This window comes from Orcinus orca, chromosome 16 (assembly GCF_937001465.1).
Source record: "Orcinus orca chromosome 16, mOrcOrc1.1, whole genome shotgun sequence".
NCBI classification, from domain to species: domain Eukaryota; kingdom Metazoa; phylum Chordata; class Mammalia; order Artiodactyla; family Delphinidae; genus Orcinus; species Orcinus orca.
Genome location: NC_064574.1, coordinates 48,510,701 through 48,537,353, shown reverse-complemented (window position 1 = coordinate 48,537,353; position 26,653 = coordinate 48,510,701). Strand labels below are relative to the sequence as shown.

At 48.7% G+C, this 26,653-nt stretch overlaps 1 protein-coding gene across 9 annotated transcripts in view; it reads right to left on the bottom strand.

Moving 5' to 3' along the window:
• The window catches only part of SNX5 (sorting nexin 5), a 50,582-nt gene that overhangs the window by 9,866 nt on the left and 14,063 nt on the right, over positions 1 to 26,653 (bottom strand). For 2 of the 9 annotated variants that reach the window (XM_033429369.2, XM_033429367.2), the window contains exons 6-13: positions 26,054 to 26,149; positions 24,737 to 24,842; positions 24,579 to 24,654; positions 23,278 to 23,317; positions 23,102 to 23,188; positions 21,703 to 21,862; positions 19,111 to 19,196; positions 11,857 to 12,908 (exon numbers count right to left, since the gene is read on the bottom strand). In XM_033429369.2, coding sequence (XP_033285260.1) covers positions 12,318 to 12,908; positions 19,111 to 19,196; positions 21,703 to 21,862; positions 23,102 to 23,188; positions 23,278 to 23,317; positions 24,579 to 24,654; positions 24,737 to 24,842; positions 26,054 to 26,149 — 1,242 coding nt within the window. In that variant the 3' untranslated portion in view covers positions 11,857 to 12,317. Of the gene's footprint in view, positions 1 to 4,805; positions 6,030 to 11,851; positions 12,909 to 17,677; positions 17,862 to 19,110; positions 19,197 to 21,702; positions 21,863 to 23,009; positions 23,189 to 23,277; positions 23,318 to 24,578; positions 24,655 to 24,736; positions 24,843 to 26,053; positions 26,150 to 26,653 lie in introns of those variants that run through there. The other 7 variants (XM_033429366.2, XM_033429368.2, XM_033429370.2 and 4 more) reach the window with 7 other exon arrangements.

Below are 26,653 nucleotides of genomic sequence, written 5' to 3'. Positions count from 1 at the left end.
ACTCTGTGTTTGAACCTAAAATCTAAATTCTCTCCTCTGCCACCTCACAAAAGGCTCATATACAACCAACAAGCCAGTCCCCTCCCAGCCTCTCAGTCTGCAACTGTGCCTTCTTCACGGGAGTTCACACCTGACTCTTACTGTTGTCTAGTCCACATTTCACCTGCATGGCAGAGTGAGTGCTTTATCCCTCGGTTGGGAGGTGGGGCGGAGTCTGGAAAATTCACTTTCCAGTGTAACTTGCCTGTCTTAGATCAACATTGCCTAGATGTCATGTTTTTTAATTATACGAGTAATATTTGGATGCATTCTTTTCATAAAAATTAAGCCCTTACAAAAGATTCTGCCTTTACCCAGCATTCCCAATACAGGCAGACCTTGCAGGTTCGGTTCCAGGCTACGGCAATAAAGCAAGTCAGGGGCTTCCCTGGTGGCGCAGTGCTTGAGAGTCCGCCTGCCGATGCAGGGGACACGGGTTCGTGCCCCGGTCTGGGAGGATCCCACATGCTGCGGAGTGGCTGGACCCGTGGGCCATGGCCGCTGAGCCTGCGCGTCCGGAGCCTGTGCTCCGCAACGGGAGAGGCCACAGCAGTGAGAGGCCCGCGTACCGCAAAAAAATAAATAAATAAATAAATAAAAGAAAGCAAGTCAGATGAACTTTTTGGTTTCCCAGTGCTCATAAAGCTATGTTTACACTCTACTGGAGTCTATTAAGTGTGTGATGGCATTAAGTCCAAAAAACAATGTACACACCTTAATGAAAAAGTACTTTCTTGCTAAAAAATAACTCTCATCTGAGACTTCAAGGAGTCATAATCTTTTTGCAATAGTAACATCAAAGGTCACTGATCACAGATCACCATCACAAATATGATAATAATGAAAAAGTTTGAAATATTGCCAGAATTACCAAAATGTGACGCAGAGACACGAGGTGAGCAAATGCTGTTGGAAAAGTGGCACCGATAGACTTGCTCAACGTGGGGTTGGCACAAACCTTGAATTTTTGTGAATATTGTAAAACATGCAATATCTGCAAAGTGCAATCACGTGAAGTGCGACAAAACGAGGTGTGCCTGTACCAGAGGGATGCGTTTCCAGTCCCTTTTCTATACATTTTCATACATATTCACAAGCCCATAGAAAACATAGAGCATTGTTTTATTGCAGATTTTCTTTTTTACATTTAACACTTGAGAAAACTGTATATCCTTTTTCTACTCAATAACATGTCTCAGCCACCTTTGCACGTCAGGTCTTATAAATCTCCCATCTTTATTTCTTACTACTACACAGATTTTATGCTATGGACATAACATGTTTATATAGTCATTCTTCTATTGATAAGTATTTAAGCTCTTTCCAGTTTGTTTTGCAAGCAGCACAGCTGAGCATCATGACTCAGAGTCTGTGGTCCAGCAACCAGGGCTGGCCCCAAGTTGTGAGGCAGGAGTTGGGAGGGAGTGGTAAATACTGAGAAACTTTTAGAGCAATTTGGCAGTGATGTTATGTCAAATCTCACAATAAAAATCATGGGCTTGTATTTTGTAAGCCTTTCATTTTTAAAACTTTCTCTAGTGATTCATTTTTACTGTAAAAGTAAAAATGTATGAGTTTGTGACAGATTGGAAATAAAGGCTAGAGCTAGCCCAGGACCGCTGAGAAGCCCTGCTTTTGTGAACAACCTCACGCACACCCAAGACCTTACCCTCCTGCTCAAGGGTCTCTGTCCCACAGATTCAAAGACGTGATTCTCTGGGTTATAGGATGTGGAAATTTTTTTATTGCAATAGGTAGTCTCAACTTGCCTCTTTAATTCACTAGTATTTTTTTAAAAGAATTTATTTATTTATTTATTTTTTTATTTTTTCTGCACTGGGTCTTCACTGCTGTGCGCGGGCTTTCTCTAGTTGCGGCGAGTAGGGGCTACTGTTCATTGCGGTACGCAGGCTTCTCATTGCGGTGGCTTCTGTTGTTGTGGAGCCCGGGCTATAGGTGCGTGGGCTTCAGTAGTTGCAGAACTCAGGCTTCAGCAGTTGTGGCTCACGGGCTTAGTTGCTCTGCAGCATGTGGGATCTTCCCGGACCGGGGATCGAACCTGTGTCCCCTGCATTGGCAGGCGGATTCTTAACCACTGTGCCACCAGGGAAGCCCCTTCACTAGTATTTTTAATTCATATGTTCCTGAAAACCGGTGAGGTGGAGCTTCTTTTTAGATTGGTTTTTGTTTTTAAATATTTATTTAATTATTTTATTTTTGGCTGTGTCGGGTCTTAGTTGCCACCACGGGTTCTTCGTTGGGATCCTCCACTGCAGCGGGTAGGCTCCTTGTTGCAGCACATAGGCTTCTCTCTACTTGTGGCCCACAGGCTCAGTAGTTGTGGTGCGTGGGCTTAACTGCCCCAAGGGCATGTGGGATCTTAGTTCCCTGACCAGGGATCGAACCCACATGCCCTGCATTGGAAGGCAGACTCTTAACTACTGGGCCACCAGAGAAGTCCCAGACCTTCTTTTTATATGGTTATTGTCTCTTTCTGTTCCTTGGAGGCCAGGAAGTCAGCCAGGCCCTGGGTTGTGACAACCCTTTTGTCACCTCATCTGCTTTGAAGCCCTAGGCAGTCCTAGGAGGGGGACCAGGCGAGGGTAATTTCCTCTTTAAATTTCCTCCTGTGGGTAATGGAGGCGGGGGCTGCACCCGGGCCCCACATCCACAGATATTTATTGGCAAAGCCCAGGTCCCCTCCCTCCCGACTCAGAACGAAAGCCCAGGCCCAAGAGTTCACCAGGAGAACAGGCTGGGAATACAGGAGGGGCCGGAGGAGTAGTGAGAACATGAAACAGGAACTAGATGCAGGAGGTCAGGAGGGCCGGGGGAACAGTGCAGAGCTGGGACACACAAAGCGTGACTCGGTTCCCTCTTCTGGAGCTGTCAGAGGGGCTGCCTGGGGCCAGAGAGACAGTGGACTATCCATCAGCCCGACAGTCTAAGTCAATAAGAAGCCAGGCGTTTCTTCTATTCACCTAATCTTTTAACACTGTTTATTGGAGGGGTTGACATAACTCAAGCCTCCTGAAATAATGCAGGGGCTTTTCCCCAACCAACTCAAACATCGAACCTGCAACTACCAAGACACTAGGCGGAACCATCACAAACACACACCCTGCCCAGCCTGGGAGGCAGTTTCCTGGCTAGGAAGAGGGCTGCAGAGGAGGAACCTGCCGTGAGAAGCAGGGGCAAAGGGAGAAGGCTCCAGGGTGTTCGGTGGAGACTTAGAACTGTCCTCATCCAAATTCATATCTTCAAGCGCCAGCTCTCAGTACTGTTTCTAGACCCCAGATAAGTCACTTAGCTTCTCTGTACCTCAGTTTCTTCACCTGTAAAATGGGGCTATGCCTGGAGTGGATGCTGTGGGTGTCCTGCCCGTAACCTGTAGACCCTCACCATTCCTGGGCACAACTTTGCCTGAGGACTTTCTCCAGCCACCATAGCCTGCTCTGCCTGCATCCTTAGAGGAACTAGAGAATGAACACGCCCAGGAGCAGCCATCAACCCAAACTAACGGGAATCGGTATATAAGCACCCCTGCTCCTGAGGGGCCGGAGAACTCAGGTATGAATTCCACACTGCCTCCCAGGCTCTCCAGCAGGACTGAAGTCCAGTTGCTCATGGTGATGATTTGCTTGATTATACAATAATACAATAATAATACAGCAATGGCTGCCCTTCCCTCCCTGTCTCACCTCCCCACACCCCCGAGATCACTTCCCACAGAAAGCCCTTGCCCTTGAATCGTTATAACAAGGTCAGCTTCTGAGGGACCCAAATGAAGGACCTCCCTTCCAACAACATTCTCAGTTGTTGGTAAGCTCACTCAAAGCTCGTAGACAAAGGTCAAGGTTATCATCATGATATCTTGGCACTTCCTGTCTGCCACGCAAAGGGAGCTCCTGGTCAGCATGACTTGGGTGTTCTCCAGCTTTTGAACCCTAGGGGCTCCCTGGGGGGACTCTAAGGTAGAAGGAACAGAAACCATCAAAGACAACCATTTGGAGCCAAACTAGGTCCTACCTGGTTTGAATGGATCCCGACACAACAATCACGACTTCCAACCTCCAGATGGTGGGGATTTCTGCAAAGACCCAGCTGTGCCGACACACCAAACAACTAAGATATATGTTTTAGGTATAATCTGGCCCATAATTGATTCAAACAGAAGATGTGACCTGTGGCCTCAATAGCCCACAGAACCCAAGGAGAATATCTAATAATTAGCCGAGTGAGGGCGGCAGCAAATCCTAGAAAACCGAGGGGAACCAGAAAACACGGGGCTGGTCCAAAGGGTACAGGGGCCCTGAAGGAGCTCCCAGCAGCCAGGGCTGAGAAATGTGAACAATAAAATAAAAAATGATAGTATCAGATTATCACCCACAGAATAAAATATCCCTAAGTCCACACAGATATAAATAAGTATTTGATTAAATAAGTCGGAGCAGAAGGGACAGCTCTTTTTTTTTTTTTTTTTTTTTTTTTTTTTTGCCGTACGCAGGCCTCTCACTGTTGTGGCCTCTCCCGTTGCGGAGCACAGGCTCCGGACGCGCAGGCTCAGCAGCCATGGCTCACGGGTCTAGCCGCTCCGCGGCATGTGGGATCTTCCCGGACTGGGGCACGAACCCGTGTCCCCTGCATCGGCAGGCAGACTCTCAACCACTGCGCCACCAGGGAAGCCCTCTTTTTTAATTTTTTAATTTTTATTGGGGTATAGTTGATTTACAGTGTTGCGTTAGTTTCAGGTGTACAGCAAAGTGAATCAGTTATATATATATATATATACATATATCCACTCTTTTGTAGATTCTTTTCCCACATAGGCCATTACAGAGTATTGAGTAGAGTTCCCTATGCTATACAGTAGGTCCTGGGACAGCTCTTTCTTGCAGTGGAAATCCAATCAATACATGTGGAAGGAAGGAGGGAGGGAGGGAGGGAGGGAGGGAGGGGAAGCCAAAGAAGTGATGCTGCAGACAAGATCTGATGGAGGCTAGAATCTTGAAAGGTTTAAGGAGAAAAGGCATCTGCACGGCCTCAAGGAATTTCTCCTGAGATGTCTGTCGATGGGGCTGGGGGTGGGGATGGGAGGTGAATATAACCACTCAGGACCACTTGACCAGAGAGCCAGGCATCGCTGCACAAACCAGCATCGTGACCCCGTGTCCCCAGGTCCGGAGCTCCACGGCAGCGGTGCCCTTGCCAGATGTATGCCCTCCACCCAGACATGAGGACCCCACAAAGCCTGGGCTCAGGGGTGTCGGTCAACACTCCTCGCGGGTATCTGGGTCTGGGCAGACAAGGAACAACTTAGGGACTGTTGCTGATAGCAAAGCAGCAGAGATGCAGAACAACTAAATGCACGGGCGGGACCCTGGATGCATTCTTCTGGAGCCAAGAAGGACGTTCGTGGAAAAGCTGGTGAGGTTCACGCAGGGTCTTGGATTGGATTAAGGGTGTTACGACGAGAGCTAACCTCCTGGCTTTGATCGCTAGGCTGCGGGTTTGTAAGTTTGGGGAAGTTGGGAGAAGAGGACAGGAAACTTTCTGTACTGTTTTTGCAACTTTAATACTATACTTACTACGTTTTACTCCTACTTTTTGAAATGTAGTTCAAAATGAAAAGTTTAGAAAACAGCAGCCAATGTCCAGTTTGCCAGCAATGTCCTTCTTAGAAAAGGAACAATCGCCACACCTGTGCTGATCTGAGCAATGCTCAAAACTGGGACGATAGACCTCAAAATATTCTGCCGCGTGTGAGTGGGGAGGTAAGAGCCAAGGCCTTTTCTCTCTGCAACGCGCCCCCCAGGTTCAGAGGAGGCAAAAATTGCAGGATCGCATCTGAATAAACTTGGCAGAAAAAATGTTTGGTGGCCTGTCCGAGGGCCGGTCACACATTCACCAACAGCGTTCGCAGCTCTGGGCTCCCCACTGGGGTCTCCCAGGCCTGTGCACGGCATCCGCCGAGGCCAGGAGCTGATTTCCTGGAAAATAACGTGCAAAACTGTTTCAGACAACACGTCCTTTCACCACAACCTCTACGTGGCTTGTTCGAACTGGGATCAGGAGCCCGTGTTGCAGCCAGGACCAGTTTGGGACATTTAGAATATTCTCAGGACCTCAGTTCTAGGCCCGTGGACCAGACCCGACATGTGTGGAGCCAGAGGACAGGTTCGAGGTGGAGTCGAGTGACCTGGGAAAGCCATGCTGGGCCCAGGGAGTCTGCTCGCAGAGAAGGGGGAGCCCCCAAGGAAGTACAGGGAAGCAGAGGGCAAGGAGGCGAGGGCTGCCATGTCTGCTGCCGCCCTTTAAGTAAATACCAGCCTGTTTGAGGAATAAATATTGACCAAGGCGAAGAGCAGCACAAGGCCAGGAGGCTGAGGCTGCAGAGGGAGCCTGGCTTAGAAAGGGTCCCCTGGAGAGAGCTCTCAGGATCCCCAGGCCACTGAGGTCCTCTCCCCAGGGCGTTGGAGAGGGGCCCTCACACACGTCCTCGATGTCTTTCAGTTGATGCTCCTGGGGGACTTGGGGTCAGTGGCCAGGATGGGAGCCACACCAGGGACAAAGGCGTAGCCCAAGGGGCTGTCCCTGGTCTAGGATGAGTGCCAGGCCTAGAAGGTCCTGGGTAAACACAGTCCTGCTTCAGCGGGTGCTTCATGGGTCCCGGGTCCAAAAGGCCTACCAGCATTCTCAGGGTCAGGGGAGCTTCTCAATGTGTGGGTACAGGGCTCTCATCAGAGGCCCCTGGGGAGCTGGGTAAAAATGCACATTCCTGGGCCCCCGGGCCCCTCCATACACTCAGAGGTGAAGCCTGGGACTGTGCATTTTTAGCACCTTCCCTGGTGATTCTGATGCCGGTTCAGGCATGAGGCTGGTTAGACCCATTTCGCAGAAGAGTAAGTCGAGGCCCAGAGCGGGAAAGGTGGGCATGGCTTCCTTTGGCTGCAAGGCGGGTGAGGGGCAGTGAGGGAGGGAGGGGAGCCCTGGCTTCACCTCTCCTAGCCCCCGGGAACAGCCAGCCGCTTCCACCCTTTGACTGGGAACGTCTTTCCCTCCCCCCACCCAGATTGTACAGATGACTCCTCTGGGCCACGGGGGTCTCAACCTCTGCCTCCAGCCCAGGAAGGAGTCCCTGCCTGTCCTCGGCCCCCAGCCCCTGGTCCTCTCTCCCGGCACTGGCCACGGCGAGTGTGACTGACCACGACCCCCGGAGGCCCCACAGCAGCACGGACACGGGTGCTGGAGCCACAGCCTCAGGGATAGCTCTGCAGCGCCACACTGCCCACCTCCACCCGGCAGCTCTAACAGATGAGGAGCTGGTCCTCCAAGTCCCAGGGCCATCCCCCATCAGCCTGCCCGGGTCAGGGGAGAAGCTCACCCAGGCCGGACCTCAGGGCTTCAGCCTCACCAGGCATGGGGGCAGCCCTAGCAGGAGGGCACGGCTGGGAGTGGGGGAGAGGCTCCTGGGATGGGGGGGGTTCCTCCCAGAGGAGGGAGCAGCTGGGGAAGCAAAAGCCAGCACCTGTCACCCCGCCCACCCCCTCCTGACCCGGGTCTCACCTTCCGTGAGGGCTGCATCTCCTGCCCATCCCTTTCGCTCACCAGACGGCCCCTAACGGGCTTGCTGGCAGCTCCCGTGTCCCCCCCGAGCCACCCCAGGCTCCACTCCCCTCACACGGGTGTATCCCTGGCCCAGCACTCCCACTTCCTTTGCCTAGAATTGCAGACCCCTCCCCTGCCCAGCCATGGACACCTGCCCTTACTCGCACGTGGCCACTTCCCTGCTCAAACCCTCAACGGCTCCCTATTACCTGCCGTCTGAATCCTCACTCTGGGGTTTAAGTTCCACCTAAATCTGGCCTCCAAGGTGTCACTGGCAGTGTCATTATTCCATAAGCCTGTTCTGATTACTTATAATAAAAAAGGTAAATATCTCCAGATTCTCCGACCCTCATAGAGATTGGACCTGCTTGTGGCCACTCTTTTCTTCTTTATTCCCACGTGGGATGGAGAAGACACCAGCCACCTCATTACCTTCCCTCACTTTTCCTCTAAGCCTAAAACTGCTCTAAAAAATAAAGTCTTAAATAAAGCCACCCCCTGAAAAAGTACTTGCGAGAGAGGAAGGGAGAGAGTGAGTGTGTTTGGGGTGGGGTGGGGGACCCACACTTGTGCAGAAGGAAAGGCTGGAAGGCTGTGTGGGTGTCTCACCTCTCCGTCCTGCCACTCAGTGACTTAACATGTAATTTGGGGGACATTAAAAATCAGTTTAAGGAACTTGGGGGGCAAGAGGCAGTTTGCATGAGAAAAGGCACCAACCACGACATTACACAGGCTGGGTTGGAATCTCCATGGTCACATGGCCTTGGGAGAGTCACTTGTGCCTTTTTCTCTCTGAGCCCTGGCTTCTCACCTACAATGTGCGGGATTATAGTAAATTGCAAACGTGGCCGCAATCTTTGCAGCACCTGCTATCAAAAATTGGATCGATTTGCCCTCCCCTTGAATCTTATATGTTGACAAAGCATGTCCAAAGTGACCGTGCCTGTTCCAAGCCCAGACTTGCTCTCCTGGAAGCTTGTCCAGCGGCCACAAGCACAAGCTGGGTAAGGCCTGCTGGGGGCCGGGAGCCGAGAACACTCACCCCAGTGGAGGCTATCTGAAGCCCCCCACCCCAGCCGGCCTGGCCGCTGACCTCAGGCAGTTGAGTAAGCCCAGCTACCAGAAAAACTGCACTGCTGGGTCCAGCCAGTAAAAATAAACAGCTGCTATTTTAAGCTACTAGGTGCTGGGGTGGCTGTTACACAGCACTAGCTAACAGATATACTCACCAAAAATGCCCCGACCTTGCAACCTTTGCCCTTGCTCTTTCCTCGGCCTGGACCCTCTTCCCCAGATACCCACATGCCTTTCTCTCTCATTGTCCTCAGGTCTCTGCTTGGTGAGGCCACCTCAGCAGGTCCACCCCCACTCACCCTCCCAGATGTGTACCTCATCAGAGCGCCATCACCTTGCTTCTTTAAGTGCCTGCTTGTTTGCTTACTGTCTCTCTCACCCCAACACCCACAGTAGATTAACGCTCCACAAGGGCAAGGACAGTGATTCCTGCCCGGCTGGCTCTGCACCACCCTTGGTGGCTTCATGCCGGCAGCCCCCCATTGGCCCACCTTGCTCTGGATTCTCACTGCCCTGGTCTTTGCATTCGAACGGTCCCTTTAGAGTGTAAAAGGGACTCCACACCATCTATTGGTCCCCTTTCCCTTCATCCACCACTGGGGACACTCCCACCTCTATTTTTCAGAGGGGAAACTGGGGTCTGAGTGACTTGCCAAAGGAGATGGGGGTATTTCAAGGAACATCTTGCCCAGAGCTCCCTCAGACCACTGGACAGAGGTACCTCCTGCCTCCTAGCCCAGGGACCCACTGGAACCCTGGTCGTGAGACCGCGCTGGAGCCTTTTCTTCTGCTCCAGGCTGCACTGGGGCCTGACCTGCCCTCCCCGCAGAAGAAGTTCCAACAATCCCAGTGCCTCACGACGCTGACCTCAGCATTGCTTAATGTGAAGCACACCACAGGGGTCTTCGACTTTGGCCTGGGGTCCCTCTACACCGAGAGCTTCAGAGACTAAGGAAGAGGGGCAAGGAGGGGGTCCCCTGCAGCCTCGGGGCTACTGCCACCTGCACCTCAACCTCCCTCCCACCCCCATGGGCACCTCGGGGTTGTCCTAGTAATTTGGGAGGAAAAGCACCGAGGGCAAGTCTCTGGAGTTCCCGGGTGGGCGCTCCGTCCTGTTTGCCGTGGTTCGGGCTCTTCCCAAGCGTACGGGGAGGACTTGGGCACGTTGTATTTGGGATGTGGCCCGGGAAGCCCTGGAAGGGGGTGTGGAGGTGAGTGGGGTCTGGGACTGTGGACCCACCTCTAACTCATCCCACCGAGGGCCAAGGACCCCCCCAGCTCCTGCCCCTCTCCGGGTGGGGTCCCTCCCAGGGGAGCAGCCAGGCCCGGGGGCAGAGGGCCAGCTGTATGTGCAGGAACAGCAACAGGTGGCCTTGGTGGCCAGGGTTGAACCCAGGGTACCTGCAGTGCCGTGCGGGACGGAGACCAAAGAGTGGCTCCCCAGTGGCTGTGTCAGAGGAGAGCAGGGCCAGGAGGAGGGCTCACGTGGCTGACTCTCCATCTCCAGACCGAACGCAGGGTTTTCCGAGCCCACCTGGCTAAGGGCCTTTGCCCGCAAAGGCCCCTGTGTGTACACAGTATTCTCGGAGGGCAGCTCCAGTCTGGGGAGCAGGTCTAGGCCACTTCGGGAGCTGCCCACCTGGCCAGAGTAAAGCCTGTTGCCTCTGGCTGCCCTGCAGGCGCCTATGAACTCTGGCGGAGCTGGAACTCCTAGAATTAGCCCCAAGGAAAGTGGCTCCAAACCAGTGGAACAAACAGCAGTGATTGGGAGTCTGCTGTGTGCACGGCCCTCAGCCAGGAGATGGCAGGATGGATAACAGGACGACCTCACTTTTGTGAAGCACTGACTGCGCCGCTCAAGGCTTTGCGTGGACCATCTCCCTCGGTCCTCACAGCCCCTCCAGCTAGTCGGAGCTATGACACTCATCCGAGATGACACTGATATTCCAGCATCTCAGGTATGCGCGGGGGCCCATACCTCCCCAGCTGGACCCTCTACTGTGCTCAGAGCAAGCCCCACCCTGTCCCCTGTCCCTGCGCACATGTGCAGAGGCCTGAGCTTCGGGAGCGGAACCCCTGTCACCGCTGATGGGAGGGAGGGAGGTAACTCGGCCTGGATGATGTGGAAGCGTCACAGAGTCCTTACCCACAGGAGACACAGTCCAGGCAGAGAAACAAGCCCCGGAGGCAAATGAGCAAGAGAAGTTAAACCCCAACACAACGCAGTGACACAGGAGAGGGTGCCACCCAGAGCCAGACGCTGGGCACCAGCTGTCCTGCCCCTGCTCTTTACCAACCCTGTGGTTTCTAATCAGTGTCTGAAAAGGCACTTAGAACAGCACTGGGTGGGTGGAGGGGCCGCTGCCTCCTACTCTAAACTGTTCGCGACAGATCTTCCCACCCTTTGCAGGGCTCTGCAAACAGCCACTGCCCCCCTCCGCCCTCCCCCAGAGGGATCAGCCAGCAGGAAAGCAGCCCCTTCACTAAGGCAGGGATGGGCCTCCTACTGCAAATGGAGCCCCCAGGCCTTGGGACACTGCTGGGGAGACAACAAAATTAGAGGGAAGGGCAGTGAGCAAATCACAGAGTGGAGTGGGCGGTTCAGAGAGCCTCTCGTTAGGCTGGTGAGCCGTGCAGTGTGAGCCCAGGCCCTGCGGAGGGGTTACCTACCTCCTGGGGGGTTGAGGGCCCCTCTGAAGCCCAGGGCACCCCAGCCTCGGCTTCCGCCTTCTGGGCAGACCCTGTCCCCTCACTGTAGGGGAGGAGCCAAGGGGCTGCCGGAGGGACCCTTTGACCTGTGTGCCCGGCCGAGCCTCATTTTCCTCATCTGTGAAATGGGGCTTATGAGAACCTGGCTCACAGGCAATGACCAGGGATCCACCTAAACAAGTGGTTCTGATCCTGCCTCTCCATCAGAACCACGGTGAGTGCTGTGAACTGCCAGCACTGGGGCTGTACCCCCCAGCACTGAAATCAGAACCTTGGGGGTGGGCCCAGGCATCAGCATTTAAAAATCTCCCACACCAACAGCAGGTTGAGACTAGACCAGGCCTGTGAAAGTGGCTACAACTCCTTGGTTCGTGTCACCAACACCAATTAAATGGCCGATTTGGAGTCGCCCTCCCAGATCCCCACCCTCCTAGAACAGAGGCTACTTGAGGTCAGGGCCCTCATCTGTCACAGCCACCTTTGCAGCCCCAGGGCCTGGGACGGTACATGGCATACAGTGTTTGTTGAATGAATGCTGGTAACAGAACGAAACCTTACATCTACAGGGAATCTAGGGTCAGCAATCAGCCGTGCTGAATACTCGAGGGCATTTGGAAAGACAGCCCTGCCTCTCCACTAAGCAGTGTTCACTCCTTCCACAGACGTCTGCCAAGGACCCACTGCATGGCAGGCACTGTTCCAGGCGTCCAGGCACATGAGGGAACAGAAAAGGTGTGGAGCCCTGCCCAGCCTCCTTGAGCTCACAGTCCAGCAAAGAGAGACAGAAAATGAGCTGAACATATCAAGAGTAAAGATGGAGAGGTTTGTGAACATTTTTTCAAGTAGGTAAAGTAGATCAGGAATTAAGTAGGATGGTGAGGGAGGCCTCAATGAAAGGCAAGATCTGAGCAAAGACTGGAAGCATGTGAGGAAAGGAGCCAAGGGCGTGTGGGAGAACATTCCAGCTCAGGGCCCGGGGTGGAAGTGAGCTGGGTTCCTGGGGGACTGAGGGAGTTCCAGCTACAAATGACCACAAATTTAGCGCATGAAACAAGCACCATCTTACCGCGCTCAGGGATTCTGTGGGTCAAGGACTCAGGGCCTAGGGGGACAGCTTGTCTCTGTAACACATCGTCTGGGGCCTCAGCTGGGGAGCCGCAACTGTCCTGGGGTGAATGACTGGACCTGGCTTTCTCTAGAGGACACTGGCCAATACAGTAGCCACCAGAAACATGTGGCTGTTTATTCAAATTTTTATAAATTGAAAAGTCACTTCTTGCTAATTCCCTGACAGTCCAGTGGTTAGGACTCGGTACTTTCACCGTTGTGGCCCAGGTTCGATCCGTGGCTGGGGAACCAAGATCCCACAAGCTGTGGGAAAGAAAAAAAAAAAAACTCACTTCCTCAGCTGTACTAGCTGCATTCCGGGTGCCAGACTTTGCAAATAAAAATGCAGGATGCCCAGTAAATTTGGATATCTGAAAAACAACACATAATTGTTCTGGTATAAATATATTCCAAATATTGCATGAGACATACTTAACACTAAATAAGTAGTGTTGAATTCAGAAACAATTTGACAGGGTGTTCTGTGTTTTCTCTACACCAGAACTACCATGTGGCCGACAGGCACCTCGCTAGACCACACAGACAGAACCTTCCCATCACACGGAAAGTTCTATTGTCTGCTTCCTGGGCTGGGATGGCTTGAAGGCTTGGGCTTAGCTGGGACCCGCGACCTCCTGCATGTGGCTTGGCTTCTCCCAGCACAGCAGCTGGAGACAGAGAGACACAGAGACCAGAGGCAAGAGAGAGAGCAAGGCTTCCTCTGGTCCCTACCGGGAAGTTCCACCCCCACCCCACCCGCAGTGTCACTCTGTCCCATTCTATGGATTACAAACGTGTCACTAAAGCCAGCCCAGGTTCAAGGGGAGGGGAAGTAAATTCCTGTGCCGGGCAGTCACATTACAGAAGCACACAGGGGACGTGGACACCTTTGGAAAATACCACCTCAGGGTGGGGTCTACAAATCAGGTGGGGTCTTGCAGTCGTTGGAAGGACTTGTGACTTTATGTTGCATCAGATGGGGGCATCCTGAAAGGGTGTTTTGTGGATGAGGGTAATGATCAGATTCAGGTTTTAAACTGAAACGTTAGGAGCGTCCAGCTCGTCCAGCAAGTGGCTGCCAGTGCTGGTGATGCGGAGGCTCCCTGACAATCCCGGCCCCTGCCCACCTCCTCTCTGCTTACCCAACAAGGACCCTCGCGACAGCACCCCACGCTGGCCTGTCCCCGCCCCCCTCAGTGGGACAAGCGCTTTGCAGGCGGTGTGAACGGGCCCAAAGGCAAAAACCAGACTCCAGAAAAAACACTTGTGCAAGCCCCACAGGCTTCTGAGCAGGCGTTTCCAGAGTTTCCCTCTCGACATGGGCTTTATCCATCACCTGTTTGTGGGCGCTCACCGGCTGCTTCCCTTTTCCTCCCCCTCCTCCTCTGGCCACTTTTTCTGCCCCCAAATCCATGCCGCATGCCTCCCAACAAGACCAAATCAACCCCGAGGACAGGGAGGCCCCAAGAGCCTCTGTTGGAGCCAAAGGCTGACTCACCCTCGAGTGACCTGCTCAGCTGCTTTGCAGGAACCTCCCTTCCCCAGACAGGACAGGCCACTGTGGCGTTGGGACTCCCACTACTAGGCCAGGAATTAGCACGTGTACCAGGCCTGAATCTGGGGAAATTGGTACTAGCCTAAGCCCAGCAGCAGCGTTTTAGTTTGCTGTCCCGGAATCTTGCCCTGTCTTAGGTTGATCCTCCAGAGCAGGCAGAGTCCCCTCCTGTGATTCTGCAGTGTGAGGGGACATGGCCAAGTACAGACACACAATCTCCATTCCATCTCCAAACTCCACCAAAATGACAAGAGTCTGCAGCGTGGCAGTTAAAAAATGAGGCCAGTAAACAGTTCCTGAAACGTTAAGCATCTGGCCAGCCTTCCACTACATGATCTGTACAGCAAGCTTCAGCGGAAATCCTATCCCGACCCCGCAAGCCTCTCCCCTTTGACTGATGCTAAAAAATCCTCCTTCAGCTGAGGGTGCACCAGATGAATTAATGCAAGAGCTGGAAGGCAGCCATCAGAAATAAAATGGCTGTGGGCTGGGATTATGGGCTCTCCTTTTTCCTGAGTGTTTTGAAGATTACAGGTCTCACAATTTAACAAGCTTTAAAAAGAGGTTTTGTAAAGCATGAAAGTAAGACCCAATTAAAATTAAAATCTTCCTAAAATGGCTATGTAAGTCTTTGGTTTAACAAGTGACGACTTTGCGGGAGGGGAAAAAAGATTGCTGAAGAGACGCCCGAGGGTGGGAAGGCCAAGAAACCCTCACTTCCTCCACACTTGACTTCCGGGGGTCCTGCCCTTTTTCTGGTGGGACTGGCAGTGGAAAGACAAAGAAACAAAAGGTGTTCAGGCCTCTGGACCACGGAGACCATTCCAAAGGGAGAGAGAAGGTACTCAGCGGTTAGGAACCTCCAGAAACCAAGCCCTACTCTGGCATCCTGAACTGTAAAATACACTACCTACATAGGTAGGGGGAAAATCAGAAGCATATTAACTGACTTTTATGGGATGTGGTAAAATAGGATTTTTACTTCCTAGTTTAGTTTGTATTGTCTGAATTCCTTTTTGGTAGTCAGAAGTAAAGATTAAAAACAGAAATTAAATGCCTTTTGAATGGCAACAAACTAAACCTGCAATAAGGAGTCACTCTGCTCTGCCCACCCAAGCAAGGGGAGCCGTGCATCTGTTTTGAGGGGCATGGGGAACAGGGCTGGGGGAGGCTCCTCCTGGACCGCTCAGCTCCCAGCTGTCTCTTCAGTTCATAACCGGCCCCTGCCCAGCTGTGGTGCTCCCAGCCTTCCTTCCAGACTTGTCACACGGCCCAGCTCTGAACCCATTACCTCCCATCTGTCTGACACCAGTCCCAGAACGCAAGGAGCAGCCTCAGCAACAGAGTGTCTTGGGTCACCCAGAGAGGGCTGCTGCTCTGGGAAGAGACCATCGGAAACAACTCTGCAGACACCGGGCTGCCCCTCTGTCCCACAAGCTGAGGGCACGTGTGGGATCTGGGTGACTCTGCCCCTACAGGTGGAAGCTGACAGAGCAAGGTGAGTTCCAAATGGGTCTAGGCATCACCTCAGATGAACCTCGAAGGTAGCACCTGACATGCGCTGTATGTGGTACAGAAGGGTCACTAGCTACCAGGTCTCTCAGAGCAATCCTCAACCCTACAGCACACTCACTGAAGCTTTTAGAACACCTCAACAAAAGTCTCCCACACATCACTCAGAAGTGGCCCCAATTCACCCATGGGCTTGAGGAAAAGCATTTTAGAGTGCTCTGTGCCCACCTGTGCCCCTGGAAGGTGCCTGGGCAGCTGTAAGTTTCCCACTTGGCTCTCCTCCTGCTGAGGCTGCACAAGGTAGTCCCTCCCTTGGGTCTGCACCCTCCGCCGCCCCCCAGGCGGCACATAGATGTCAGCACCCAGTCCCACACCGAGCCTTGCCTTCCTGCATCAGGGCGTTGGCTCCCTCGTAGCCAGGTTGCCTGGCTCCTCAGGAAGAGCCCAGGTTTGCAGAGGCAGCAATGGCTCCACTGGCCGACGTGGGCAGGGAAGGGGAGAACTAGAAACACCCTCACCCACCCAGAACCCCATGCAGTTTCACGAATGACCAGCAGGCCCATGAAGACTTTAGTGCAGAAGGTAAACACAAACACTCTGAGATCACTCGTATAAAATTAACTTGAGGGGCACCTAGTTTAAAGCACTGCTGCACCTTACAGATCTGTCTGGTTCAGAAGGGTGCCCCCTTAGCCACCAAGCAGGGCCGGGACTTGGACCCCAGCGTCCCAACCACCTGTTTCACATCCAGCAACAGACCTAGTCCAAAGTGGCCCCCAGTCAAGGGCTGAGGCAAGGTGAGCCATAGCCAGAACTCCTGGGACCAGCTGTGACCCAGGCACACTAGGCAGAGTCGCACACCCCAACGCCACATGACGCCTGTGTTACTGTGGGGGATCCGGGGGTGACAGGTGTGCGGGAACCGAGATGTGGTTAGGAACCCAGACTGGAGCACAGCTTGTTTAAATGCACTCGCTTCCTGCACCACGCCTCCCTCCCAAACGCTTTACGTGAAGGGAGCAGGAATTACCCTGTCTAGGCTCGTTTAGTAAATTTCAGTCACTGTAACTGGCTGGGAGGGCAAGACTTCAGCATCAGTTTAACATCAGAAAAAGTCACCTATGGTGTCCAAAACCAGAGTTTTACAACCCTCACACCAGTTAGTTACAGCTGATTAAAACACAGGCTAAAAGAAGTGGGTAAACTTTTTACACAGTCTCAAAGTATCTTTCGAATAATTACAAAAGATAGACATAAACCTGGCAGGCACCACCTTAAGGCTCAGTCACACCGATGATGGGACAGATATACCCTTAAAAACAGGTCTGTAGTCTTCTAAACTGTTAAGATTAGAACAGAGGCTGGGACAACGCCTGGCAGATACCAAAGCCCTCACCACCCCCAAGGCTTAGCTGCAAGTGCAGTCTCAGGGCACACCTGGCCTTGTTTCCCACAAAAACACTCCATAGTAGAGCATGGATTATTTTATTGTACACTTTATAAAAAGTCCAAACACACATACCGCCCCCCCCATTAGGTAGGGGGTTCACATCTTTCTTAATGTAGATCTGGCCACCTTCTAAATTAGGCCTTATTACTTGTTCTTATACCCTTAAGATGCTTCTCTTCCCTCAAATATTTATCTCCCAACTACAAAAATGGAGTTGCAAAGGGTGTATATAAAGATATGAGATTTTTCTTGCTCTTGTTATAGTACAAACAACTCAAGGTGATTAAAGAACCAGGAGAGTAAGAAAGGGGGAAATTACCTAATGAAGAGATGGAATGTCCCTCATCTGTAACAAGCGGCTGACTCATCTGTTATAATTGGCACCTACCCTAAAGTAACCGGTTTGTAGGGGCATGGGCACAGGGAACAGTGAGGCAGTGTATGCCAGACCACTGCTTACACAGACTCCAGAAGGCGCAAGATTCCCGCACCCTTTCTTAATTACGAAAGACAAATTAGAGGAGAACCCAGTACTTAGATTCTACCCGCTCTGAGGTATTAAATGCATAAAGATTAGTTATGTCGAAGTAGCATGCAATAGAAATATTTTTGAACCAACATGGTTAAGTGTTAAGATCTTTAGAAATCAAAATATTTATTCACATAATTTTAAACTAAAGCCAAAGGTAATAAATCTTCCGTGGTAATGATCTGAGTGCAAGTGATGCGGGCTTTCTTCACATTCACGTCCTTCGTTCAGTTGTTCTTGAACAAGTCGATGCAGCTCTGCAGGAGGGAGACGTTGTTCTAGAAGACAGACGTCGGGGCACTGGTGAGGCATGGGCCTCAGACCTACCTACTTCACTTGTCACAAGACATCTGGCCGGGTACTTGTTTTTCATTCAATGACCCCTGAACCACAATTCCCCTCATCCCAATTTCACGTTGGGGATTTCCTCACCCTCAGAAGGGCTGGTCAGCACTTCAGCACCTCCACCCCACACCCCAGGTTTGCTCCCACTGCAATCATGCCAATCCCACTCATGTGACTTAACCTAAATGTGGTATTTGAAAGCCTTGGAAATACTGGATAAAAAGTTGTTAAAAAGTAGTTGTGGGTGAGATTATAAATGAGATTACAAATGATAAATATTCACATAGGACTTGGCAGGAAATACTGTACAAAGTACTCACTTTAAAGGAATTCAAAAAACCTAGAATACTCAGAACACTATCATAAATGACCCATAAATGATACTTTAAAACTCCAATTTAAAAGGTCATATATACAGCAGGACTTAAAGAGGCAAGTGAGTAAGCATCTCTGTTGTGGTCAAAATAAAGAAATTCAAAATACATACAAACGTTCAGTCTTCCTGCTTTAACCAGCACAGATGGCCAGTGACAGTGACCTGACTGCCCTGGCTCAGACAGCACCCTGAGGCTCAGTATCTGCTGTACCCAGGAACCACCCAAAGAGCCCAGAAACCCTGAGTGAATGAGCCTGGGCACAAAAAAAAACAAAAACAAAAATTCCCTAAGAGCTCCCCAGTAGGATTCTAATATGCTCTAGCACTGAGAACCACTGTTCTCCATCTTTTCTGGGCTAAATTATGCTACAGACATTATGAGGAAGTTTTCCTCCCTTTTAAACCAAAAGGGAATTAATATCAGAAGACACTTAGCAAATTAGAAAACTATTTAAAAAAAAAAATCTTCCATGAAAACTCCAGATAACGAAGAGCTTATAAATGCTATGATGGATGCTCACAAATTACTGGAAAAACTCCTTCAGGGTGTGGCCCGCAAGGACGTCAAGAGAGAAGCTGGGTAAACGCCACCAAGAACGCTCTTCTCAAAAAGCAGTATTTCATCAAGACATACGGAGTTTTGGTTTGCAGTGGAAAAAATACTCTGACAAGTGGCTCCCACCCACACCTCAGGGGATTAAAACCACAAAGCAAATGCCATCTGCTTGATGACACTGGAATAGTGAATTGGTAAATAACTTGAAAAAGACCCCCCAAAGTTGACTTAGTTTGAAGATAACACTTACCCTGGCATGCTTTATTTCCAGTTCAGACATTTCAATCAGATTCTTCCTAAATGCTGCCACTCTCTTTCGTTTGAAATTGATTAGCTCTACAAAGCAAAGTTTACCAAGAAAAACAGAACAATCTTCATCTTTAACTTCCAAATACCATTTTTACAAATAAAATGATCTCCAAAGCTTTGGTACCCTACAACCACATTTTCTCATATTTTTGTTATCTCTGCCATTGGAACACACCCCAGTCACCAAGAATGGCCCCTGAACACCTGGAGGTTTCTGAGTTGAGCTGCCTTGCCCTTTCCCTCTGGGAACCAGTGCTTGTGGAGGGTGGGCTAGGGAGGTAGTGAGCCACACATACTTGCACCAATGACCTTTTTTACGGATCATTTTTAAACTTTGAAAACTGCTTTTTTGTGGCTATTTCTACAGAACATGCCACCTTTGTGTCTATATCCATCATGAAAATTCAGGATCACTGTCCTATCAGACTCCCTCTGATTCCTTCCACACACTTGTGAACTCAGGCTCTACCCTGCAGCTCTCACCATCATTCCTGTAATCAAAATCCTCCCTTAGCTTAAGGTGGTGCTCAGAGTCCTGTATCTTGTCTACACAGCACCATCCAACAGAAATGTAATACAAGCAGCCACATTAAAAAATAAAAACTCAAAAAATGCATAGTGATGTTAACGATAGTAACTCGGATACATCAGGCTGGTTTTGTCAGATGTCAAAATAAGCTCTTCTCCTTCCCTCCAGGACCAGAACTCCAGACTGACCCATCTGTCTCCCAGGACACCTGCCCACCGCCCTGTGCTTCTGCAAGAGTTCCCATCAATTCAGCCACAACCTTAGAACCTCAACCTAAGACAAACAGGCTAGGAGCCATTTATCTCATTATTCTACAGAGTACTGCACTTTTAAATAGTGTACACCCAGGCTTACATTTTGAATAAGGAGGATAAGATCAAACAACAAAGGGACAAACCTTGGGCAACAGAGACAAGCCTAATCTGGCACCATTGTAAAGCTTTGTGGCTTCTCTTTAAAAAAATTCTCAAAGCCACTAAACTCTGGCCTATATAATAACCTAAGATTTCAATTCAGTAGTTTTGAAGTGTTCTTTTTCCTTATAAATTTAAATTAGCTGGTTTTTTTTTAAAAAGCTAGAATTTTTATTTAAACTACAGTGCAGCGAGAAAGAGGTTCCTCTGAAAGAATACAAAGGGCAGCCATGGGAGCATGTCTGCAGGCCATTTGCAAAGACTGTACAGAGAAGTCCTGTCCCTCAGTGAGGGCACCGGAGTCCTGAACAGAGAGAAGCCAAGACAAAGGAGCAGAGCTCTTCCAGATACACCGGGACTGCAGCGCCAAAGAGGAGGGGGAAGTTCTGAGGAAACAGTCTTATAATGAGATACGGATTCCACATGGAAACCTGAGTTTTGAAGGGGGAGGGTGTTCTGAGGGTGAATCAAGTGTCCACTCTAATTTACATTCACATTCTGGAGGACACAGTCTTTACTTTTTGCTCTGGCATGTTCCATGGCCCCTAAGAACTTCAGGGCAGGGAGATCCCCACTAAGGAAAAGACTACCTAGAGTACACTCATGTTCAATGGATATGGTACACCATCTCCCAATTTTATTTTATTTTTTTGGCCATGCTGCGTGGCATGCGGGATCTTAGTTCCCTGACCAGGGATTGAACCTGTGCCCCCTGCATTGGAAGCACAGGGTCTTAATCACTGGACCACCAGGGAATTCCTAAATTATATTTTAAAAGCCCCTTACTCTGGAATGGTAGAAGGCAAGAACCAACCCTGTGGAGATGGAATACAACTGAGTCATTATCACAGACTCATGATCCCTGAAGAGTATATACGTGTATGCACACATCCTGATATTTCCCCACTGTTGGCTGAAAGGTCTAGAAGCAGAGGCACCCCAGAAGAAATGAGCACACGTAGCACTCAATCTGGGCTCCTGGAAGAAATGGCGATTTTCATGGCTGGAGTAGAAAAGGTCTAAGATTAGCACAAAACATCTAATCCTCAAAAATACGGGGGTGTCATAAGGCCACGCCAGCTTTAAGGGCGCTCTCACTGGCTCAGTCTGGACAGTAGGAACACCAAAATAATTTCATATAGTCATGAATTTTAAAACTGTTTGAAAACAGGAATCCATGGGTCTAATGAAGATGATAAAAATAAAAATATGGGAGAGAAGGGAAGGCTTGTGTTAATAAAGGATAGACAGCACCAAGTGCTGACCTGGAGGAGTGGGGGAGAGGACAACTCTGTATTGTATCAAAGGTTAGCAAAGTTGGTAACTGTACTGTAGGGATGTAAGAGAAACACAGCGAAGTTTTCAGGGATAAAACTACTAAGAAAGATACAACTTAATCTCAAATGGTTAAAAAAAAAACCACCCAGATATGTTTATAAAATCACACAAGTAGGAGCACATGTACGTGTGCAAGTGACAAGGCAGAGGATGTATGGGTGTTCTCTGTACCATTTGTGCAACTTCTCTCTGTAAGCTTGAGATTATTTCCTAATAAAAAGCAAAAAGTAAATAAAAAGTGGCCCCACTCAACCTTCTTTTGCAGATTCAGAAAGCTGTTCAAATTTCTGGCAGCATTCCTGCTGGTGTGCCTCAGCCAGCTTGACATCTTTGCTTTTTAACCGGGCCTTATCCAACGCCTTGTTTGAATTCTCATAGTCAATGAGGGCTTTAGTGCGTCTGTATAAGAGATCCTGAGAAGAAAATTAACAGATATGATGCATGGTAGTTAAACCAATACCGAAAAACCTCTAGAACAGAACAGGAAGACTATCTGAAGTACTCTAAAAAACAGACAAGTACCTTGGGGCACTGCCTAAAATGTCAGACATCAACCACCTCCTGCACCGCCCCCGCTTTAAATCTCAACATTAGGCTGGTAATAGCAGTGCTTAATGCACTGCTGACGGCCTTTCCGGCATTCTTTATACGGATCAAGAGAAGGAACCAAACAGTGACAACTACAGGATTTTTTTTCTCTAAGAAAACATGTCACAAGACAAGTCACCTAAAATAAAACTAAACTATGGGGGAAAGAATGAACTTCTACTTCCTGATGACATTTTCCCATTAGGTATTTTCCCTACCTAATTTTATGCTGCCAGGTTTAGTATATTTCATATAAAAATAATTTAAACATTTTTCTTCAGGACAGTGTAGACAGTGAAGAATGCACGTTCCATTCCCAAAGGTCATTCTGCTGACCACTTCACCTTGCTTTTGGTTAAGTAATGCTCTATGACTCAAAGGCTGCAGTGACAACTGCAATTCAATAAAAGATCACAACCCCAAAGCCTTTTCTGCCTCAGAAATAGCCCCTTTGGCATGTGTCCGGTTATCTCTGCATCCAACAGCATATAATCTCCCAAGCCATTACCTGTCTACTCGGCACCAGCCCTACTGCCCCTAAGTTCCTAAGCAATGCAAACTAAGGACACAATGTCACAAAAAAGGCACGTCACTGTGAGATGATTTCAATCTAAAACAGAACTGGAGGATACACACCCGCACCCTCAGAATATAACTATACAACTTAAGAACTGAGAGACTGATTTCCCACAAACACCTGATATACAGGAGACCCAGACTTACCTCCTGACCAGTGAACACCAGCCAATGAGCTTACTGCTGGGGACCAGCTCCCTCACGCCAACCATCTTACTGCCAAAGACTCTTCCTCTTTGCACTCCTTGCCCCAAAATACATCCCACCCCACACCCTCAATGGACTCTCCTGTGGCTTGCTACAGTGTTTCCCACACTGCATGCAACTCCTCTCCTACTCCTGAAGAAACTCGAGCTTGCCTCAGTTTACTTCTTTATTTAGGCTGACATCACTTACATGAACAATCCTGACAAATTCCCATCTTCTTTCATTTTTAACAAAGAGAATACATCGGTATCATCAGACCTCTTCTGGGAGAACTCCCTCACCTTAGCAGCCTCTATGTTGAGCATGTAGTATCGGAGGAGCTCTGTCAGCTTTAAGTCTTCATCTGAGGAGACTCGACTCTCTACTTTCTGTTAAGAAATCAAAGGCCACCATCATCTAAGCAGAAATCTACAGATTATAAAACACACACCTTGAAGACCAACATAAAAATCCTTACCCTAAGTTTTTCAAATAGCTCAGCCGCCTTCAATAGGTACCTGCAAATATACACGATTTTGGCTTACGGTCTTAAATCATGTATGAAATATGCTTATCAATGCTCTAAGACATGAATGGGCAAATTCAGGAGTCCTAGTCTGTGGCGCTTTAGAATTAACTTATCAAAGCAATGCTTTCATCACAAGTGGCCCAAACTAGCAGAGAAGATGGTTACGAAATCGAGCACATTTCCAGTGCTGCACTCACCGGCATTGGTCTCTCTTGCTGCCACTCAGCCACCTTGCTGTGCAGAACCTGTGTCCCCAAGTTTTTATCCGCTGTTAAACTTGTGTTAGCCAAAGTCAGGTTCTAAGCCATAAATACGCTACTAGTTTGTCTTGGTTCTGTCATCAGCCTGACTCCCATTTTCAAGTCTGAAATACTAACGCCCCCTAGACCAAGCCTAGGTGTAAGTAGAACACAGTCATTTGACAGTAACAGTGAGGGATGGTTCCAGGATACAGTGCCCACCCTGCACAGAGCTTAAAATCCACAGTTGATCAAGTCCCTTATCTATATGGTGTATTTGCATATAATGCACATACACACTCCTGTATATGTTAAATCATCTCTAGATTCCTTATCACGCATAAAATGTAAATACTATGTAAATAGTTGTAAGTACACCGTAAATGCTATGCAAATAGTTGCTGATGCACAGTAAATTCAAGTTTTGCTTTTCGGAACTTTCTGGAATTAAAAACAAGTATTTTCAATCTGCAATTGTTTGAAGCTGTAGATGCAGAACCCACAGACATGGAAGGGGCCAACTATACCATCTCACACCAGAAATAACTAGAATGAAGAAACTGTGAAAAATTAATATAAAAAAATGCTCAAAATCAGACTGGGGTCATTACTTTACCCTTATGGCTACCTTAACCAAATCTCTTCAAGTCAGCCCAGGGCATTACCTAGTAAAGCGCAAGCACCATTTGCCAGAAAACACAAAGCAAACTTCTCTCAAAGACAATTCCAAAATCAAAAGAATCAACAACAGACACATGTAAGTTTGACAGAAATAAAGGCTTTGACAACAACTATCACGTTTGGTACAGAAGTGCCCTGAGTCCCCTACAAACGTCTTGCAAGTTTTTATGTTCAGAGGGTGTATAGATAAAGTGAGTGCTGGAGACTATGGTCCACCCGAGATGGGCTTGGCTCAAGAGCGGAACTGAACCTGTGTAGTCATTACCCATTTTACCACCCAACAGCTTTCAATTAGGGGATTAGAGAAAATGTTTTCCAACAAAAACTTACTTTTTGATGACCGTGGGCTCTTCTAAAGCCAGGCTATGCAAGCAGGCTGCGGTGTGGATGTAATCGTCTGCTACATCTGCAGGAACAAGGATAGCCGTTTTATGTGAGCAGAGCTGGCACATTAGCAGACTAAGGGGCTAATGGGCGAAAGTATTTACTTTTGTGAGCGCTGGTCATTCTGTCAGCCTTTGCACAGGAACCCTTGATCCTATCGTAATAGTTACTGAGGAAATGCTTCTCTTGCTCAAAGAAGTCATCTACTTCCTAAAGGGAAGGAAAAAAGAGGTCTAAGAAGCAAAACTTCTTACAAATATGTATTTTATATTAGAAAAAAACACTAAAGAAATAAGCTTATGCATAAGAAGTTTAACCTCTAAAGACTAGGGAAATAAAAATAATTTTTTTTTGAAATGCACTTTTTATACCTGGGATTAGGAAAAATGAAATGCTAGCAGGAAATGTCAACAGAGAGAACCACTTTGAAGAGCCATTTAGCACAGCCCAGTAAAACTCAGCATCTTCTCTAACCTCCAGCAATTCCGCTAGAGCAGTGGTTCCGCCCAGTGGGTGGCTCCCTCGCCTCGGATACCTGCACCTGCCAAATGTGTTCGGTTCCAGACTGGGAGGCAATGCTGGCATCTGGTGGGCACTGACCAGGGATGCCAAACGCCCCCGCAATGCGTGGGGACAGCACACCTTCAGCTGTGCCAGAGACAGCCCCAGAGCTTCCACATTTCTGACAACGCCCTGTCTTTCTCAGCACCTACACCCTGGGCTCCCTACTCAAGCCCTGAAGTGGCAAAGTCAGACACCAGACAGTAACTGTTATGGTAGAAGGGAGGGGCGCTGAGGAGTGAAGAAATAAACCACACCTACAAGGCTAGTGAGAAACTTGTACATTTATTTGATGTTCTAGAACAGCACTGTCCAATAGAAACATGTGAGCTACACGTGCCGCTTAAAACTTTTGTAGTAACCACATTATAAAAAGAAACAGGTAAAACCCATATTTTATGGTTCTTTCTCCCTATCAAGTCCTTGAAATCCAGCATGTAAACAAAACATAAAATTCAGTTCCTTTATTACACCAGCCAACTGCATCTGTCAAGTGCTCTACTGCCACCTGAGGCTGGGGCTACCAGGGGGCAGTGCAATTCTGGAGAATAGCATGAAATACTGGTCTTGTAGCTTATTTTTTTAAAAAAATAACTGAGTAACCTCTCCTTACAGAAAAGGAGAAAATGAAGATTTAAGTGTGGAAAGGTTCTTATCCCTTCTCCTGGGGAAGAACAGAGTATTTTTGGAAAATAAGTGAAAATTCAATGAGTAGATAAAAATAACCAAATTTGAAAAAAATTATTTACATTTTTGAGAAGCTAATACCATTTGTTTCACAAATATCTATTCTGAAGAAACAAAAGGTCACCTATTCACACAAAGAGAAGAATTTTCTCAAATAGCTAAAGGCCACTTACCTTAACTCCTGAAAAAAGAACTTCATCAGCACTTTTCACCACACTTTTGAAAAAGCCACCAAACATCTCTTTGGTATTTTTCCGCCTAACACTTAGCTAAGGAGAAATCCAAAACAGTTAACGGTACATATATTTCCCATCAAGTCCTGAACACATTCCAAGTAACTGTTTACTAGTATAAGTATACACTTAAGATACCTCTAATTCCATCGTTAACAACAGATCTAAAATATCAAATAAACAGCTAAATCTAAGCACAGGTTGTAATTCTAAAAGTGTGACTTAGGAGATATTGTGAAAAACTATCTAGGTATCAATATCAAGTCTTAGTGCCTTTAAATTCTTGATAGAATTACTGTGCTGTTATGCTGATTATTCACTGGTTAGAAGACCTGAGGAAATGTCTAGGTCAGGGCTTGCCTCATACATATTAAACAGCAAGAAATGTAACGTATTTTTGTAAAAAAGCAAGCATATGTCTCTCTTTCAATGAATAAAACAAATGTGGATCAACTTAAATTATTTTGAATAATCCCAAGCTTAACTGAGGGGAAAAAGGTCAAAATATTTACATGCAACATTTTATAAAAATGCCTTACA